The sequence below is a fragment of the Plectropomus leopardus genome, chromosome 1 (genome assembly GCF_026936395.1).
Source record: "Plectropomus leopardus strain MGB_pleo_1.0 chromosome 1, ASM2693639v1, whole genome shotgun sequence".
NCBI lineage: Eukaryota > Metazoa > Chordata > Actinopteri > Perciformes > Serranidae > Plectropomus > Plectropomus leopardus.
The window spans coordinates 19,578,264-19,596,373 of record NC_142176.1 but is presented as its reverse complement, the minus strand read 5'-3'; the positions used below and the strand labels follow the sequence as shown (position 1 = coordinate 19,596,373).

At 39.5% G+C, this 18,110-nt stretch overlaps 1 protein-coding gene and 1 long non-coding RNA gene across 3 annotated transcripts in view; both read right to left on the bottom strand.

Annotated features, from left to right (window-relative positions):
* plekha7b (pleckstrin homology domain containing A7b) overlaps positions 1 to 18,110 on the bottom strand; it is a 96,092-nt gene that overhangs the window by 76,719 nt on the left and 1,263 nt on the right. For both annotated transcript variants that reach the window (XM_088077215.1, XM_088077206.1), the window contains exons 2-5: positions 17,403 to 17,607; positions 12,443 to 12,609; positions 12,264 to 12,340; positions 12,103 to 12,160 (exon numbers count right to left, since the gene is read on the bottom strand). In XM_088077215.1, coding sequence (XP_087933341.1) covers positions 12,103 to 12,160; positions 12,264 to 12,340; positions 12,443 to 12,525 — 218 coding nt within the window. In that variant the 5' untranslated portion in view covers positions 12,526 to 12,609; positions 17,403 to 17,607. The remainder of the gene's footprint in view (positions 1 to 12,102; positions 12,161 to 12,263; positions 12,341 to 12,442; positions 12,610 to 17,402; positions 17,608 to 18,110) is intronic.
* On the bottom strand, positions 1,539 to 2,099 carry LOC148190403 (uncharacterized). Its single transcript, XR_015777460.1, has 2 exons — positions 1,872 to 2,099; positions 1,539 to 1,660 (listed from the first exon to the last, which is right to left on the bottom strand). It is a non-coding gene; the product is annotated as an uncharacterized LOC148190403 (long non-coding RNA).

Sequence of the window (18,110 nt, the reverse complement as noted above, 5' to 3'; positions counted from 1 at the left end):
CAGCTAAGTGCACCAATATGTTTAGCAGCTACAGTCACTAACTTTGTCTGTCTGCCTTTAGAGCTGATAAGAGTGTGAAGTTGTTATGATATTTTCTGCAAGTGGAGTTGTAAGAGTATGAGATTTTGTGACCGTACAATACCCGTTTAAGAAAATATCATGGTTTCATGGTCTGTTACATGACCCTTAATGCCAAAAACACACCAAGCAGCAGCTTGCAACAATAATTACATGTTTCTGCAGATGGGGCACGTGTTCATGTGTTTCAGGAAGATAGAAATTCTTTTCCATAAATGTCAAAATGTTACAGAACTATATGTACTGACTGGCTGCAAGGCAATATTGCACATTTCAGCAACACGGCAATATGAAGTGCTCTATTTAAACATCGAAAACATCAAGACGGTGCAAAAGAAACACATTATGAAAGGACATTTAAATACAATTAAAAACTTAAAAAGCCAGAGAATAGCAAAAACAAACAAGCTAAAAAATACTATGACAGGTATAAAGTACAAATTTAAAAGTTACAGCGCAGCATTAGAAACTGATAAATATTTGCTTTTGTGGTTATTGTCTGGATGCAATTCGCCACTTAAAGTTAAACTATCCCCTTTTTTTAGTTTGGCTGTATTTCACCACAGAATCAAACAGTCGCGGCTTCCCATAGACATCAGATGACAGCTCGCCGCAGCCCGCACTTCACCACTGTTTGGTGAGCTTGTGGTGTAAAGGAATGACAACAGGTCTTGCTTTGGTTGACCAAAGTCTTCATAATAGTCGACATTTGAATCCATTTTTTGAGTCCAACAGTCCGTCAAGGAGGAAAGGATTCATCGTGCAGCTGCACTCTTTTTCAGTACTGTATTAGTAAATGTATATGGTATGAAATCATTTTTTAAACCAACCATATCTGTGGGTTTGTCACCGCAAGTGACACTTTTCACATCACACCTATTCATTTAAATCACTGTTGGTATAAAACTATGGGTAAGTGCAGCTTTAACACAGTTGTTTGAACTTTAAAACAGTGACTCAGATAGAAGTTTCTTTCGACTCTGCTCTGTGTGCAGCATGTACTGTATGTAATAGTTTAAGAAAGGGCTCTTTAGCAGTTTCACTGTACAACTGAGTAAAACACTTTTCATGTAGTATCTTAACTTTTATCAAATGAACCTTAGCTCTTTTTTATCTAAATGCAAATTTTCTATGCTTGCAACAAAAAAAAAATCAATGCCATTATGCTATAGTGTATTAGATTTTCTGCTGGTGATGTGAGCATCACACATTTAAATTACCTGTTTTATTGTTCATCACTCTAACATCAAACACTGGGACCTTTAGGAAGAAATAAAAAAAAACAGTACTTCATGAAAAAGGTTAGCCCGCGTCTCAGATGTGCTCTCTAGAAACTAGACTTTCTCTTTTTACACGACATCCATCTTCCAGTTCTCTGGCTGCTAACTAATCACTTCTTTTCTCACCCGTCTGGCGAGATGAGAGCAGTGTGGGACCTGCTTCTCTCTGCAGTGGCTCCAGTCACACTCTGACAGAATGCGGCAGAAAGAACTGTCATCTGAATTCAATCAGAGGGAGGGTACACAAAATCTTTCTTTCCTCCAGAGAGGCAGCTGAATTTACTCAGGTGCAGAGCTTTCTTCTTTAACAACACGAAAGGAGTGACACAAAAAAGGGAGGAAAAAAGTTTTGTTTTTCTGTATAATTCTATTTCTGTTGCATGCTGGTTCCATTCACATTTGCTGTACATTATAATAACATTACAGATATCCATACTGTATTCACATTTATGTATAAAAACTTAAAGCAAAATACGAAATCTATCTTTAATAATACTATTAAACCAGTGTTACCTTGTCTCAATCTGCCTCTCCTTCTCCTCCAAACTGGAGGGCTCCAGCTCAGCAACCACCTCTGTTTCATGATCAGCCGAGTCAGTCCCCTGGCCAAGGGGCAGGCAACTGCAACAGCAGGTCCCCATCCCGTCTCGGGCATCTCCCCTGCCCTGTCTCAGCTCTGACTCCTGCTCCAGCTCTGACTGGTCAAACTGCTCAAGCCGCCTGGACGGTGAATGACTCATTCTAGATAATGTATATCATCCCACCGAGCACACCTCTTAATGTATTCATTCATTGCAGGTTCTTGGATAAATATTGCAAGTCCAAACAAGGCCTGATGGAAAGCTTCCTTTGTATTCTGAAGCACAAACGTCCACTGTACCAGTCTCTCAATCTACTCATTGTTTTCACCGTCTTTATTCAGTCCGCTGCTTTAACCTCCGACTCTATTTGTAGGCCCCGACAGTACTGTACAGTATGTATTGTTTAACTGACACAAGCCTTGTAATAAATCACCAAATGACACGATATTGACAACATAGCTGTTTATAAAACACTGTGGTCTGAAGGAAAGTGAAGGTTCGGACTGCCCCAAACGCACTGAGAGAAGACAGATGCACATAATAGTTGGACATGATTTTAACATGATACAAGGATCCACTGATAATGACAAAATAGTCAACATAAATCACACTACAAGAGTGAGAAGACTTGCTTCCCCGCCATCAGGCATTTTGCAATTCCTTGGCCATAAATGCTAATTTTCAATTTCAGTATTTCTGCATCTGCTGCTAAAGATGGTGTTTGAATGTGCTCTGTTGCCAGCTTTGCAGGATTAATGATTCGTGCATCAAGGCGAGATTCACTGTCTATGCACGTTTGTTATCAGGAAATTTAAGTGTTTGCAATGTTCCATGTGTTTGGTGTGAGCGGATGTGTGAAAGACAGAGAGAAAGTAATCAAGCTCTACTATTGCTCCACTTTAATCATCACTTTGCCCTGTAAAAGAAAATATTACGGGCACTGTTTATATGACGGTGCACAGCATGGCAAAGGAGCACTACATCATGTTTTGCTATTCTCTTGACCTTGAAATACGTTTAGTTCGTTCATTCAATATTTTCATTCACTGCACAGCACACATGGTGCAATGGTGGGTAGAGAAGCACAACAAGCAGGGAGTAAAATTAAAATGAGGCAGCACAAGCGAAGGTGCTGGTATTTTGACAAAAACTAGGATTGTGATGCTGCAATAAGAATGACTGACACCATCCGTGTTTTCAGCTAATTAATCATTTGATCATTTTCTAATTTCATCAGTAAGTGCAATTAAAATGCATGATGATCACAGAATAATGAAAACAAGAATCAATCGTTTCAATGCAATCTCCAACCAGCAGGCATTTTTAAGCACAGAGAGAGGAAATGGTTTTTTTTGGCAAAGCATTTTGTGCAACATGGTGTACGAGTGCAGTGCTTTTTAGTCGCCCGTCATAGTAATACTGTCTCCAAAATCAAATTTCTTTATTTTGCAAGGATAAGGCAGGAGTAATCTGATCCATCAGGATTTTGCCTGTCCAGAATGACACCACCATTTCAGAGTATCTATTTTCAGCTGAAGGTCACTGTCTCAACAAACAGCTTGAGGGAAGGAAAAAGAAAGAGAGAGTGAACTGTGTTTACAGGCAAGCTCACACGAGGAGTCTGCAGATGTGATGTATATCTGAGACAGTCTATACTATAATATATATGACTTACGCAACAAATATGTGAAAATAAGTAAGTAAGATTCCTAAGAACAATGGACTGAAGTGTGGAAGTTGCACAGGTTGCCAGGCATAGCCCTCTCAATTTAATGTCTCTGATCACATATACAAACACACAAAAAAGTCTATTCTAATTGCAGATTGGTTGCTAATTTTAATCTTAACATACTTATGCTGATCCTGTGCTCACCACAAATCTCTGTTGTAAACAGAAACCTGTCCGACGAAAAAAGCTCATCAGAGTCGGCATAGAGGCATAATGGAAATCATACAGCCGAACAACAGATTCACTAAAGCCAGGACAGACTGTGTCAATAAAGAAAATTATGGGAAAATAGCTGAGACACCATGTTTCTTTTTCTAAACCCAGTCACAGTAACTTAAGGTTAATTATGCATCTTTAAATTAAACAGATACTTTGCCGATTATCAATGAGATTTATATCAAAACAATGTGGGCACTATGTGTAGATGAACTGTGGTAAACTTTCTTCCATCTCACCAGTGCCTAGATATCCTCCATCCCATCCAGCTGGCTCTCGGGGCTGTTGCTTAAACTACAGGCTGTACTTATTTTCATATTGACAGCCACCCCCACCGCCGAAAACACACACTTAAGAGTATACAGCTGATCAAGAGAACACACCCGGCCCTCTCTCTGTCCCTCACTGAAATCTGATCAAACGGTAAAACTAGGTAGTGCTGATCGAATATAAATCAAGATTATGTTACCGCACTGCCTATTTCTCGCCTAAAATGTTTTCAGAAACATATTTTAATGCCCCATTCACAGTAATGGTGAGAGTTTGTGAACAGGAAGTGGGTACCACTGCTTCCAGCAAAGTGAAAGTGGCAGCTGAAAAAAATGAAGATCAAAGGGTAAAAACGGATCAAATACAAACCAAGATTATGTTACTGAGTTGCATATTTCTCCCCTAAAATGTTTTAAAGAAACATGTTTGAGCTGAACTGTTTAACTGTGATACGAAGCCGCCATTGTTTCACACAGACCAGTCCACATTACATCAAGTGCATGACATTCTGGTAGTCGTAGGTTTTCAACCTCTTGAGCAAAAGCGTCTTTTCTCTGGTTGTGTAGCACGAATTTCTAAAGTATTTGCATCTTTCTACTTCAGGGTTTTATGTGAGGGTCTCCTATATACCAGTCAAATACTTCTTTAAGAGCATAACTCCAGGAAGGTACCTTAAATTCAATTCAATTTCATTTATAAAGCCCAACTTTAAAAATTATAGTTTGCCTCTGAAGGCTTTACGGACATGTGTGCAAAAAATGTGTGTATGTATGTCTCATAATTCATGGGAAAGACGCTGCTTCAAGAAATATGGTTTCTACAGTAATCTGCCGATCTCCATAGAGGCATTTCAACAAGCACAGCTGGCCCATTTGGACATGAAATTGTAGGGCGAACACAACATGGAGTGCAAGGTGTGCCAAAGCATGAGCAAGAAAGGGCCCGCGCACCTGCTCTATATAAATATGTAATTAATATTTGCTCACTAGCACACATACAGTATGAAAGCTGTTGGTGTTTTGGGATCTTATTACATGAAACATCTGACAAAAAGTTCCAACTGGATGAACCGAATGACATACCCAGTTTCATGCCTGCTTTTCTTTATCATCCAGGCAAAATTTAAACCTGGACGCTCTCTCGGATATCACAATGAAATTCTATGTTTGTATACACACAGAGGGCTGCAAGTAGACTACCAGTGAAGATGAACAGCTGCCTCACTGTTCCTGTCACCCTCACCTCAGCTTTGCTGAAACAAAAGCATTCGCGTTGATCCCTCTGCTGCCTGCTGCCTGGGGGCTGGAGAGCCCTGATCTGATTGGTATTCAGTGATGTGTTTTCAATCTTTCTTCATTACTTCCCATGGCACCCGACAGATTCTCAAACAGCGTCCCTTTACATGCACGGTCCTTTGTACAAACATGAGGTTAGTTATAACGGTATTCAGGCTCATCTACAATACCCAGGGGAATTTTAGACTAACGTCAGTGAAATATGTTGTTAAGCTTCAAAACATTTCTTAAGGATGAAGTCTGAGGTCCCTTTCTGAGTCTTAATCTGAGCATTGACCATTTCTGAGCGGGTCACTAGTGAGTTTCTGCTGCTTCTTTGAAAGAAAAAAAAAAAAAAAAGAAAAACAACTCACAGGATTGTCTTCCTGCCTGAGCTCAGAGGAGGACCAGTTGGGAAAACACTTTAAAACTCATATCCTAAATCCACTGTGGTACAGCTGTCTCACACAGAACGGTCCTGCGCTAAGAAACACATTTTCCTCACCTCAAAGTCAAGTACAGTGTCACAGGTGTAATTTTACAGTTTGAAAAAGACACAATCGGCATAATTCATAAACAGTGCATTTGCACAAATCTGCTAAAACTGCACACACAACCATTGTATGCACAAATCTGGGAATCCTCAATATTTCCAAACTAATTTTTTTCATATTCTGCAAAAACAATTAGAAGTGCCTCAGACCATGAGAATGTCAATGTCAATAGATGTAAAAACACCCCTTCTAGTTTAATCCATAACATTAAAACTGAAATAATTTAAAAAGGCTTAAATAGACAACAATATTTAAAAATTTTAATATACTCATGCATGCATGCCGTGTGTCACATTGCAAGCTTTCAGTGAAGTACATGTGAATGTTAGTATTGAAATGTAAGAGTTTGGTTTTTCATTGCTTTTACTAAATCTGCCTTGGGTTTTTTTTAAAGTTTTTTGTTGTTTTTTTTTGCTTTTACTGCCTTTAATTGACAGGACAGTGTGAGTGTGAAAGGGGGAGAAAAAGAGGGGGAGACATGCAGCAAAGGGCCAAGGCCGGCTTCGAACCTGCGGCCACTGCGACAAGGACACAGACTCTGTACATGGGGCGCCGCTCTATCCACTGATCCACTAGGCACCCCATTATTATTATTAACAGGCACCATGGGTACACAAAAGAATCTGATCTACCTCAAAGCAGGTATTAAGATGCTATGTCTGGCCTTGCTGGAAGAACTTCTCTTTGCACGCATCAGTAAATGAGGCCCAATATTCCTAAACAGTTCAAGTTAAGGATGTTTTTTTAGTATTTAAGGAATTTTACCATCCATTTATTTTTCTTGAAGGAGCACAATGGTAACCCCAGAATTACATACAAACAACTTTCATATTAAAAGAATCTAAAAATCTGCAGGTATAAAGGTCATTAGAAGGACCTTGAGGCTATTTTTTCTTCTTTTTTGGCAATGATGTTTTGAACTCAGCAGTAAGGTATGGATTTGCTGTGTTCGCAGAAAAAGAAAGCTTCATTAAACAGCTTTAAGATAAGGGCCTGTAGGGATACTAAACTTCTTTTTTATCCCCTATTAAAATACCCTGCTTCAAAACTCCCAAAACATCCCCCGGCTAATTAACTCATACTGTCTTGATCAAACAAAATAAGTCGGCTGGTTACAGAATGCAAGCACAACCTAAAACATAACAAGCAGCAGGAGAATGGGAAGATAAACACTATAAAATATTGACAGGGTTATCACAGCTGACAGGTAAATGAAGCTGGGACAGGAGAAGCCTTTTTTTGGTGTGAAATCCATCAGTTTTACATTGACCACTTCTTCCTGGACTTCCAGTCCACAGAATCGAAAGCAACAATGTGAACTGTGTCCTCAACAGGACGCCATTGTACCTCAGTGGGGTCATTTTTTTCCTCAGGGAGCTATAGAATTGCACATTTCCTATGCTCAGTGAGTGCCAGCGATGTGGTGGAGAGTAAATCCAACTGAACTCGGTGTCCCCAGCTTTAACCATGTGAGAGATACATTTCGGTTGATGACAGTCGGGCCCTCCTTCTATTATAACTTGGAAAGGGAGCTTAGCTCAGTTGCACTGTAATTATGTTTAACAAATCTCATTGTCACACTCATCATTTTTCAGCCTTCTTTTACCGTCCAGTTCCTTGCTTAATTTGCATTGATTACACATGTTTACCTACACGCACTGACCTGTTTCATCTGTGGCACATTATCTTCAGAGATTGAAATGGGATGATTTTGGAAGATCATTTTGAAATTGGGTCACTTCCTTGGAGATTTGCCAGAAGTGTGACAGACAGACACACTTTATTTCAATCTGTTTCACATGGCGGCAGAACTCGGCCATTAGTTTTGAGAATCTTACGCTCCAAATTTCAATCTATTGATTTGTTAAAACCTGGGTAAAGCAAAAATAAATATATGTGATGAATCTGTCGGGCAACAGAAAATGTGTTACTAACCTTCCAGTCAATTCTGCATATTTAAAAAATAGCAAAGAATATGAAATTAGGTTTTAAAATTTTGGAAAAATGAGCAGTATTTTCTGCTCTGTAACACCAGGGGCATGTCCGCTGAAGGAGCTGAAATTATGGTGACAACTAACATTAAAGATTGTAGCATTACATTATCATCATCATTATCATTCTGTTCACCCTCTGTGTGTCTTTCAGTCTGATAAATACATGAATAAATTTGTCTGTTAAATGCCACAGTCATAAATACACAAGCAGAATTCTGTCATTAACGCACCTTTCAGTCGTTTCAGCTCAAATCTGCTACCCAGTCCGCCGGCAGTTACTGCTTACTGCTTTGGGTGTGTGCTTTGTGCTAACATCAGGTGCTAAACGAGAGCCTGTAACATGCAGCAGCTCTCTTGTTCTTTGGCTCGAGGTGTGTATGTTACTGTGCTACTGGTTAAGCAAGAGTCTGCAGCTGCATGGCAGCTCACTCTTCGAATCAGGGGACGCGTGTGCTTTCTGCTACTGAGTTAGCTGCTAACCAGAGTCTGTTGCATCGCAGCGGCTTGTTCTTCATTTATGCGGAGGGATTATGTTAAGGATGAATCCAGCGCATCATCGCCGAGGCTTTTAGGCCCAGCCCAAAAATCCACAGCTTGACGATCAAACTCCACAATGCAGTGCTACACAGTCGTTTTATAGTCGTTTTTTCAGCAGCTATTTTCTTACATCTATAACGTGTTCAGAAAGACATGACAGATTTTGCTTTAATGTTAGTAAAGTACTGTAAACTACATACTTTAAACTGTATTTATATCCTTAGTTTGAGTTGAGATACTGTAAAAATGTCAGACTCGTATACTTTTGGAACATGATAACAAACATACCACCAGCAGCCATTAATCAGATAGTTCAGGTCTGCAGGCTGGCCTACAGCGAGGTGTAAATAAATGTGAGTTTTGCTACAGCAGCAGTGTCTGAACAATCCCTCTTTTGTACTCCGACTCAGCTAAATTCCACAAACAAGACACAACCAAATCTACCGACCGTTGTCACGGTAGCACCATGTGGACTTTAGTCCTACTTGAGTTTGTTGCCGTTTGCTTCCTGGACAGCTAACAGACAAGAGAAGCAGGATGGAGATCCTAAAAATCTGACTCCATTTAAAAATTACAGAGTGTGAGATGAAATCTCATCAGGCAAAAAGAGCCACGATTTGCAGCCTGGAGCAGAAAAATAAACTCACCTAAACTTAGTGCCAGTGGGGGATGTCTCTGTAGTGTTAATAGGAATTTATAAGTGCTGAGTTAAAAATACTTGTGATGATTTTAATGGTCTGAAACATGGCCCCGGTCCAAGTTGTGTGGTCCTTCTCCAATTTTTTTAATGTGATGTGAGGCGTAATCCCATAGAGCCGCAGCCATCTTCACTGTCTTCAGCATTTCAGCTTTGCCTGCTAACATCAATACCCAAAGCATATCTTGCACCAAGGCTGTTAACATGTTCCTGGAGAGCAGGCTGTCTTTAACTTTTAATCTGCCAAGCCAGCTCGTGCGTTTTAACAACAAAGTAGCAACAAATTAACCAGGCCTGTGTATCCACTCATATAGCCTAATAAGCTGAGAGTCGGAGTTAAAAGCCAGGTAGGCTTAACATTAGCAACACTTCTACAATTACCCTGTATACACATGGGACAAATACAGAAACGTAGCATCATCCAGGTCGGCTATAAATCAAATAAACCACCGGAGACAAACTTCTCCACGATGGAAAGATGACAGTCCTCCATCACCAGAGAATAATAAATGCTCACATCAACAGAAACTCCCCCCACTGAGGTGTAATGAAAAGGCAGAGCTTCTTCACAGGCCCAGCTCTTAGTCAAAGTAATTATCTATATGAACACTAAGCAGCGATATGGGACTTCACAGTCAAACTGTTTCAAGAATTAAATAAAGACCAATCAATTTATCACATAGCAGTTGAGCATACAGAGCTGTCTCAGTACTGATAGCCCAAGATTTTCTGTCAATTCTTATTCATCAAATCATCTGCTAATCTGTGCACCTGCAATCTGTATTAAACTATTGTCATTTCATTCACCTGGCCTCTCCTGATTAAAATGTTGTTTTTGGTTTCGAAAATGTTGAATGGTAAATGAACTTGCACTTTGTAGTCTAAGAGCCACTCAAGAAGCTTTAACACTACATGTTCACTGTTGGCTGAGGCCACCATACAGGCTGCCACCTGATACCCAGCTACAGTAAACACTCACAAGTATCCACACACCGACGGCACAGCCACTGGGAGCAATTTTGGGTCCAGTGTCTTGCCCAAGATCACTTCGACATGCTTTTCTTTAAGGAGACCAAAATCCTAAACTTTCAATCAATAAAGTCATGTTCATTCATTTCACCTTATTTCACCTTGTCATTATTGAGAGCTGGTAAGCCTGGACCGAGATATCACTGTATTAGTAATTTCTCAAAATACAATTGCTGGTATATCATTAAAAAAAATAATCACCCAGGAGCTACCTATTCTGGCAAACACACAATGATAAATACTATGTATTTACTATCTTTCACACGCCATGAGAAAGTACGAAGATGTCAGCCCTGCTGAACGGTACAAGAGAACTGTCTCGGTGTGTTCCTATCCACCATTTGACTTCACAAAATAAGCCCCCGAAAACACAGAAACAAAGACCAAACACGAGCAAAACAAGATCCTTCCACCAAGCCAACTGGGCAACAAGTAGTCAACTGATTTAACAGCCTTTATGCCACCATATATCACACAACTTCACTGTTGTATTGTTCTTGCTTCTTACAGAGGAAAAGCGAGTGAACGAGGAAAAGACAAAGCCTGCCTTTATTCTACACACAATACAAGTGTCAGCAACGACAAATTTGTGAGTTGAAACTGTTTTATGTGTTTTTTCAAAGCTTAAATCATCGCATACCAGAAAGTCTTACAAAGTGGCTTTTAAATGCGTTGACATCCATTTGTTTAGCTCAACTTATTATTCCATCTCTTTCATGATACTTGTATACCTTTTGTAACAGGCATTGCTAAAATTAAAAAAAAAAAAGTTTGTATTGTTTTTTGGGTGCTGCAAACTGGTCTCCGCATAGCACTGCATGCATGTAGGTGAGCAAACCCCTCTTTTTAGAAACTTTCAACCTCAGAAAGACTGCAGCTATGGGGACATAAAAGAACTCCCTACAGCCCCTCTGTCTCGAACAAATGGGGCAAACTAAAAGAGCCCTGACAGGACGATGGGTCAGGAACTACAAAACCTTGAATGAACTACAATGAGAAGAGTCATTGTTATTCAGCTCTAATGACGAATTTATGTCTCCACTTAGTTTTACAGTAGGCTGCCTGTTTGTCATTGTTAGCCTGACGTATCTGATTGGTTTCAGCATGATTTGCTGGTTACGCTTCAGACCAAACATCTCCGGTGTACAACACTGCGGATAGAAATGCAAATGTAATGCACATAATCTGTGCGTTATCTAGTTAAACAGATGTGTCTGCGTGGTGCCTTTCGTTGATTTTCAACCTAAATCCTGCTATTTGAATGTGTGAAGGACGTCTGACAAAAAAACTTCACGCTGCGGTCTGTGACTTTGTAAATCCTGTCCTCTCTGCTTCAATAATGCAATCATGCCATACATCTCTGTCACCACATGGTCACACCCCTCTCTTGCAACCTTTACAGTCTCTCTTTCTACACACACACACACACACACACACACACACACACACACACACTAAGGCTGTACACCTACAGTATCTAATGGAGGGAGTAGAGGTCCTGCATGGAGGATGTGAGGAGAATTTTAATAACCTTCTTCCTGTCCTGCTAGGCAGTGCCACTTCCCATTAACAATGCAGGCAGAGATAATTGCTCTCACCTATCTGATGGGACCCCTGTGTGTTCATCCATATGCTGATGTGTTTCTGTGTCATTCGTCATGTGCATGCTGTGTTTTTACAACATTGTGTTAACAGCACAGCCGTGTAATCTAGTTTAACTCAAACACAAACGCGCCAGAGCTGCACAGTCACTAAGAGCAAATGAAAAGGAGTGGAAAGGCATTTCACACACAGCTTTTTAAGACGGAACAACCAGCGAAATGGGATCAAATTTTACAAAACAACGAAACAATGCGCACTCACTTGATGAAGTAGCTGGCTCCTTCGTCCGTGAAACCCTCTTCCCATCCTCTTGGCAAATCTACAACACGGACAAAAACACACTGAACGACCCGCCAGAGACAGAAAGACACATTGCAGCAAAGAAAAACGTCCCCCTGCAATTCAGAGAGTTTGTCGCGTACCTGACCGTATCATGTGTCCCGAGTTAACAGGTTCACCCGTGCGTGGATGTAGCCAAGTGGTGCTTTGAGTTTTATCACTGCAAGAAAGACACCTGTTACTGAGCGATAATAAAACAAGGAAAAATCCTTAATTATGCCTTGTAAAAGTATCAAGCGCTGGATATTTAAACCCTGCTCACTTAATAAAGAAGACCCGTCCGTCTCTACAAACTCCATACGACCAGTGGTCAGGTAGGGTGTCCCGTCCGAGAGGTGCCGCCATGATCTCTCGTCTCCGGCTCGGCTTGTCCCCCCTCTCCCTCTCCGCAGACTTTCCCAGGCAGCCCACACAAAACCACCGCTAGGGCTGCATAGTTTTTTTTAAAGGGGAAGAAACTCGTCAACACACCACTTTCACGACGCTGGTGTTTTTAAATGTTATTTGAGCTGATGAAAAGGGAAAACGCAGGCATGTGTCTGGTAAAGAGGTTAAAGCAAGGCTCAGATGTCCACAACAGATTAATGCATCAAGCTCAGTGCGGAGAAAAGTAGGGTGTAGTCTCCAGGGTGAAGAAAAAGTGCACTGGATTATTTGTGACTGGGACAGTCTGGACAATGATGTTTGACACACATTAAAAAAAGAAAACGTAGCAATATTAAAACTAACTCCAATGGCAAAAATAGAAGTCCTTTTAAGGATATTAACCCCTTAAAAAAACTAAGCAAATTGGCTTGATTTCTTTCAGAAACATAGGAAGAAGGCAACTTAACAAGAAATAAAACAATGATTTCAAAGAAATTCGTAAATAAATAAATAAAAAATTACCAATTAAAAAAAACAATCTGAAAGTAAACAAATAAAAATAACCGTGGACATTACTTCAAAAAACGCCTTGAAATAGTAATTCTGTGACATAATTTTAAATATATGATTATGATAAACTTAAATATAGGTTTCTGGATATCATTTTTTCTCTAAATTTTTAAAATAATTTTCCTAATCTACTACTTTATTACTTTTCTACTACTAGGCTTTCTCATCTCTGTAGGGAAATATTTGTCCTGGACTCAGATGCTATAAAACAGCACTGGCTGTATCAAATTACACTAAGAAATTGCACATAGTCCAAATTGCACATACATGTTTCCACGATGAAGCAAACCAATTTTCTCAGGGTTCAAAAGTGTAAATACTTGTGAAAAGTTAATGCAGCACAAGAAAGGTGATGTCTGTCCAGGTTTCAAAGGGTTAAATGATTACAGAAATATCTTAATTACAGAATTAGGCCCAATTTTCTCTTTCTAAGCTTCTATGGTGTGTGAGAGAGATGGGAGAAAACGAGAACTCCAGCATCCTTAAAGAAATATTGTATAACAGGCTCATTATAAGATAGACATGTGGCAGGTCCAGTGTGTAAGATTTGAGGGGATATATTGGCAGACATGGAATATAATAAATATTTTTACTTAACTGTATTATCACCTGAAAATACAAACTGTTGTGTTTTTGTTACCTTAAAATGAACCGTTGCACTGCAGCCCTTAACAGTCAAACCAAATACTGGCTCTGGTAGTTTACTGCCCCTCCTTGACGAAAGCTTTAGAAAAATACTGCATTTTTTCTTCTTTTTTTTTTTTTTTTTTTTTAATTTATTTATTTATTTTTTTTTACATAAAACTGTTATCAGTTTTTTCAGCATTTTTACCAGTTTTAATCACCAGGTCAGCTTTTTTTTTTTTTTTTAACAAAGAAACTTCTGCAGATAATTGAGCTCCATGTAAAAATCTGAACAACGAAGACTGAGGGAATTCTAACCGGGAGAAGTTTCATGCAATCAGCAATCCTCCCCACCAGATGCCACTACATCCCCGTAACTCTTACACACTAGACTTCATCTACATACATACATACATACATACATACATACTCTCTCTATAAAGACACAGTATATATATACAGTATAGTACACACACATATCAATACGTGTGTGTGTGTGTGTGTGTGTGTGTGTGTGTGTGTGTAGTCACAACACACATACAAAAAATAAACATTTCAACACACCCTTCTCTACTGATGTAATTTACCTGAAACTACTCACAGCTTAATCTAAAGGTGTAGATATTGTAGAATTAACAAAATATTCAAGGTATTTATTTTCCATTTGATTCAGACATCTTGCCTTAGCAATAAACCTTTAAAAATCCTTCTGTGAATTTTATATACCCTATATGTGCCGCAATGTACATGGTACTGCAAGAATGGAAAAATGCACAACCACAGTTCAGACTCAGAGTCTGGAAACAGACTGTAAGACAAATCTGTGTTTGGGGCGGAGGGGGTGACTTGGCATACATTTTTCAATTATGTGTATTACCTTGAGAGAAAGAAATAAAAAGCACTTGAGTGCTACAAGGTCTCTGTAAAACTCTGTGTGTGTGTGTGTGTGTGTGTGTGTGTGTGTGTGTGTGTGTGTGCTTAAAGTGAACCATGGCTGCATGTGTAAATGACTATGTCCATGCATGGAGGCTTCAGATGAAGTTTGTCAGCCTCACATCACCTTCACTGCAGTCACGCCTTGCGGACAGAGAGCCTTCCTGACCATGACACATTAAAATAACGCTTACACCGCATCAAACAGACCTGCCCAATTTACCAATGCTGCCTATAAATTTCACTTGAGCTATGTGAGGGCAGGCAATGTTCAAAGTCACAGCAGTGTTGGCACAGGAGTTATTTTGCTGAGCATTGAACACCTAAAGGAAGTTCACTTCATCATGCTGTGCTCTCTTATATAACTGCGTTATCATTAATATGATGTAACATGCGAGGTGCAAAAGGCATCCCAATTAAACGCCTTTCCCTTGTGTTTCCTATGAGGTGTAGATTACAGTCATCTTTATATACCTTTGTGAAAGGAAAATACTCCTGAATGGTGTGCACATCAGTGAACAGAGAGCATCTGTCAACATTATAAATATTTGATCTGTGATTCCCTTTTGGGGAAGCTTTGTTGAAACACTCTCCAGTGGTTTAAGGCACTGTTCTTCAAAGACAGTGAGAGATAAAACATTTCCTCAAAAAAAAAAAAAAACATTATAGTGCAGCTGCTGTGCAGAAACCAATTCAGTTCTAGTCGTATCTGCTTGACAGATAAGTCAAAGAAGAAAAGAATTTTCTCCGCTATGTTTCTAACCCTACATGTGGGGTCTCTGATCATATTGGACACAAAGGCTAATAAGAAATTATCAGGTTGATGAGATCTACAGATAGATAAGAAATGAAATGGGAAAATGTATTGTATATAAACATTAAAAAATGCACATGCTTCTATATGAGGCACAAGCGGGCACTGATGACTTTAGCCTTTACAATCACCAGATCTACTCCCAGCTGGAAACCTAAGGGAGACGTGTTAGACAGTGCCCTCCATCATCATCAGTCTATGCCAAGCAGCGTAAAATCTCTTTTGGCAACTCATAGTGGGCCAACACTACACCGAGACTCCTGTTATGTATGTTGGTATATTTCCTTTAATTTACACTTATGTGTACCCTCTGCTTGAATCATAAAATGCTTTTATACATTTGTCACAGGATGATAAGAGCACCACTCAATTGCAACAGATCTAAAGAAGAAACTGCATTTTGGGGAATCGGTGTTCTGCAATATCAAGCAGAGACTGTCAAAGATCTGCAACAGGCATAAATATCGTCTTGATTAATAAATAATTCCACTGTATTATTGATATTGCTGTACTTAAGTTTAATGTAATTGGTGCACTTGTCGTGTTTTTCTCAACGAGTCTGAAAATTGCAGCACGTGGTCGCTGATACACCATACATACTGCAGTGTAATCATCCGCTGCCCCCGCTCAATTGCTGTTGTTTGACCTTGATATGATTAATCATCATTCCCACAACACAAACATACACACACACACACACTTAAACATACTAATTCACACACAAATACACACATACTTGATGCGCAGTCCAGTGCAGCTCTGCAGCATGGTCTCTGCTGCTGCTGCTGCTGCCGCTGCTGCTGCTGCTGCTGATTCCTGCCTCTCGGCTGCCAGAGGCTCACAATGCAGCAAGGTGACTCAATGTTATTGTCTTCTCCTCAGAGAGACTCCTCCTGCTGAATCACAGCTTACTAAAGGTGCTGAGCAGAAAATGTAATAAAGATTCTCTCTTGTTCTTTTCTGACTTTCAGCTCAGAATAGTTTGGGTCCTAATGTGTCTGGCAGATGCCCACATAGGAAATCAATAACATCTATTGAGAAATGCATCTTTTCAAGTTCTCCCTTAATCTCAGCAGCGTGATGTATATAAATGAGTGTGTACAGGTGTCTCAAAGTGCCTGTAATATTAACTACACACTCTGTCGGGTAATATTTAGACAGTAGTCTCTGGTTCATTATGCGGTGCATTTAATCATTATATAGTTGTTGATTAAAAAGAAGTGCTGATCTTCCCCAGCTGCTCTTTCTTTCATTTTCTATGTTAGATATGATCCAAGACAATGATTAATTGCCTTCCAGATCACTGAACTATTACACTGACATCTACAGGGCAGGGGTGTTATATTTAGTCTTACGAAAACTGCTCCAGAAAAAAAAAAATTTGATTCATTGTCTTGCTGTACCTCCCAAGGCTCATAAATGGTCTTTTTTGGGGTTTTTATTTGAGCACTCATAGTTCCAGCTGAAAGCCAATATTTTACCAATCCTGAGCAACTAATTTATGCCTTCTGTCTACACTGGTCCAGGTGGCTGTTGAAAGAAGAGGGCGTTTGGAGTATAATATGAACACAGTTTAAATTGTTTTTAAATCTGCAATTTTTAGCATTAGTAATAAAAATCAATAAATAGAGTGTGCAAGGGAAGGCAATGACCGTAGCCTCTAATTGGGTTTGATCATGCACTCATCATGTCCTTTGTCACTGAGCATATCTGACAAGTTTCCCAGGCTTCCACTTCTATGACTATGAACAGACTGGAATAATGGCACTCAGCCAATATAGCATGATAGCACCCTCTGTTGGAGAGATGTGTGCTTACATCTGCACGAGACATCAGTGTTGAAGTGTGAAGTGATCAAATTTAAGCATTTATAAAAGGTACACAGAAAAGTACTGATTTGTTTCTGATTACTTACAGTAGTTACCATTTCTCTGAGTGTCTTCAGGAACCTCACAGAGGCGCTGGTCTCCTCAGTCTGAGGGCTGCAGAGAGCGTCGAGAGGAGGGCAACCATTTTTAAGTACAGCTACCAGGGTCCATGTAAGATCTCCCCTTGAGTGCAGCGAGCAAAGGCTGGGGCGAGAGGTGCACCTGGACCCATTAATCACAGACCGCTGCTTTCTGAGTTGAGAAAAAAAAAAAAAGTTAGTACTCAACGTTACTCAAGCACTATCCTTAGAAAAGTGCAATTCTGAGGTGCTTTTATTCTATTTTATGCTCCTTTGTTTTTTATTTATATATAACATTTATCTGACAGCTACTGTAACAAGCTGCTTTGCAGACTAATTTTTACATACAACGTAAGATATGACATATAATGCAGTGTTATTGATTAAATAACATTATCTGAATGAGTTACAATTAGCTACATCTTTACCAGCGGCAACATCTAAATGCTGCAAACACATTCATGCATTAAAAATAATTCTTTTCTTGTATAATGTACAATAAAAGGCTACAGAAAGGGGCCAATAATACCTTAATACCTGTACTTTTACTTTCAATATTTCAAGAATATTTTTAGTTATACTCATGTACTTCTATTCAAATTGCATTTTGAACCTACAGTATAATGTAATACTTCCACACTGTGGTATTACTATTTTAGTTTTAGTAAATTATTT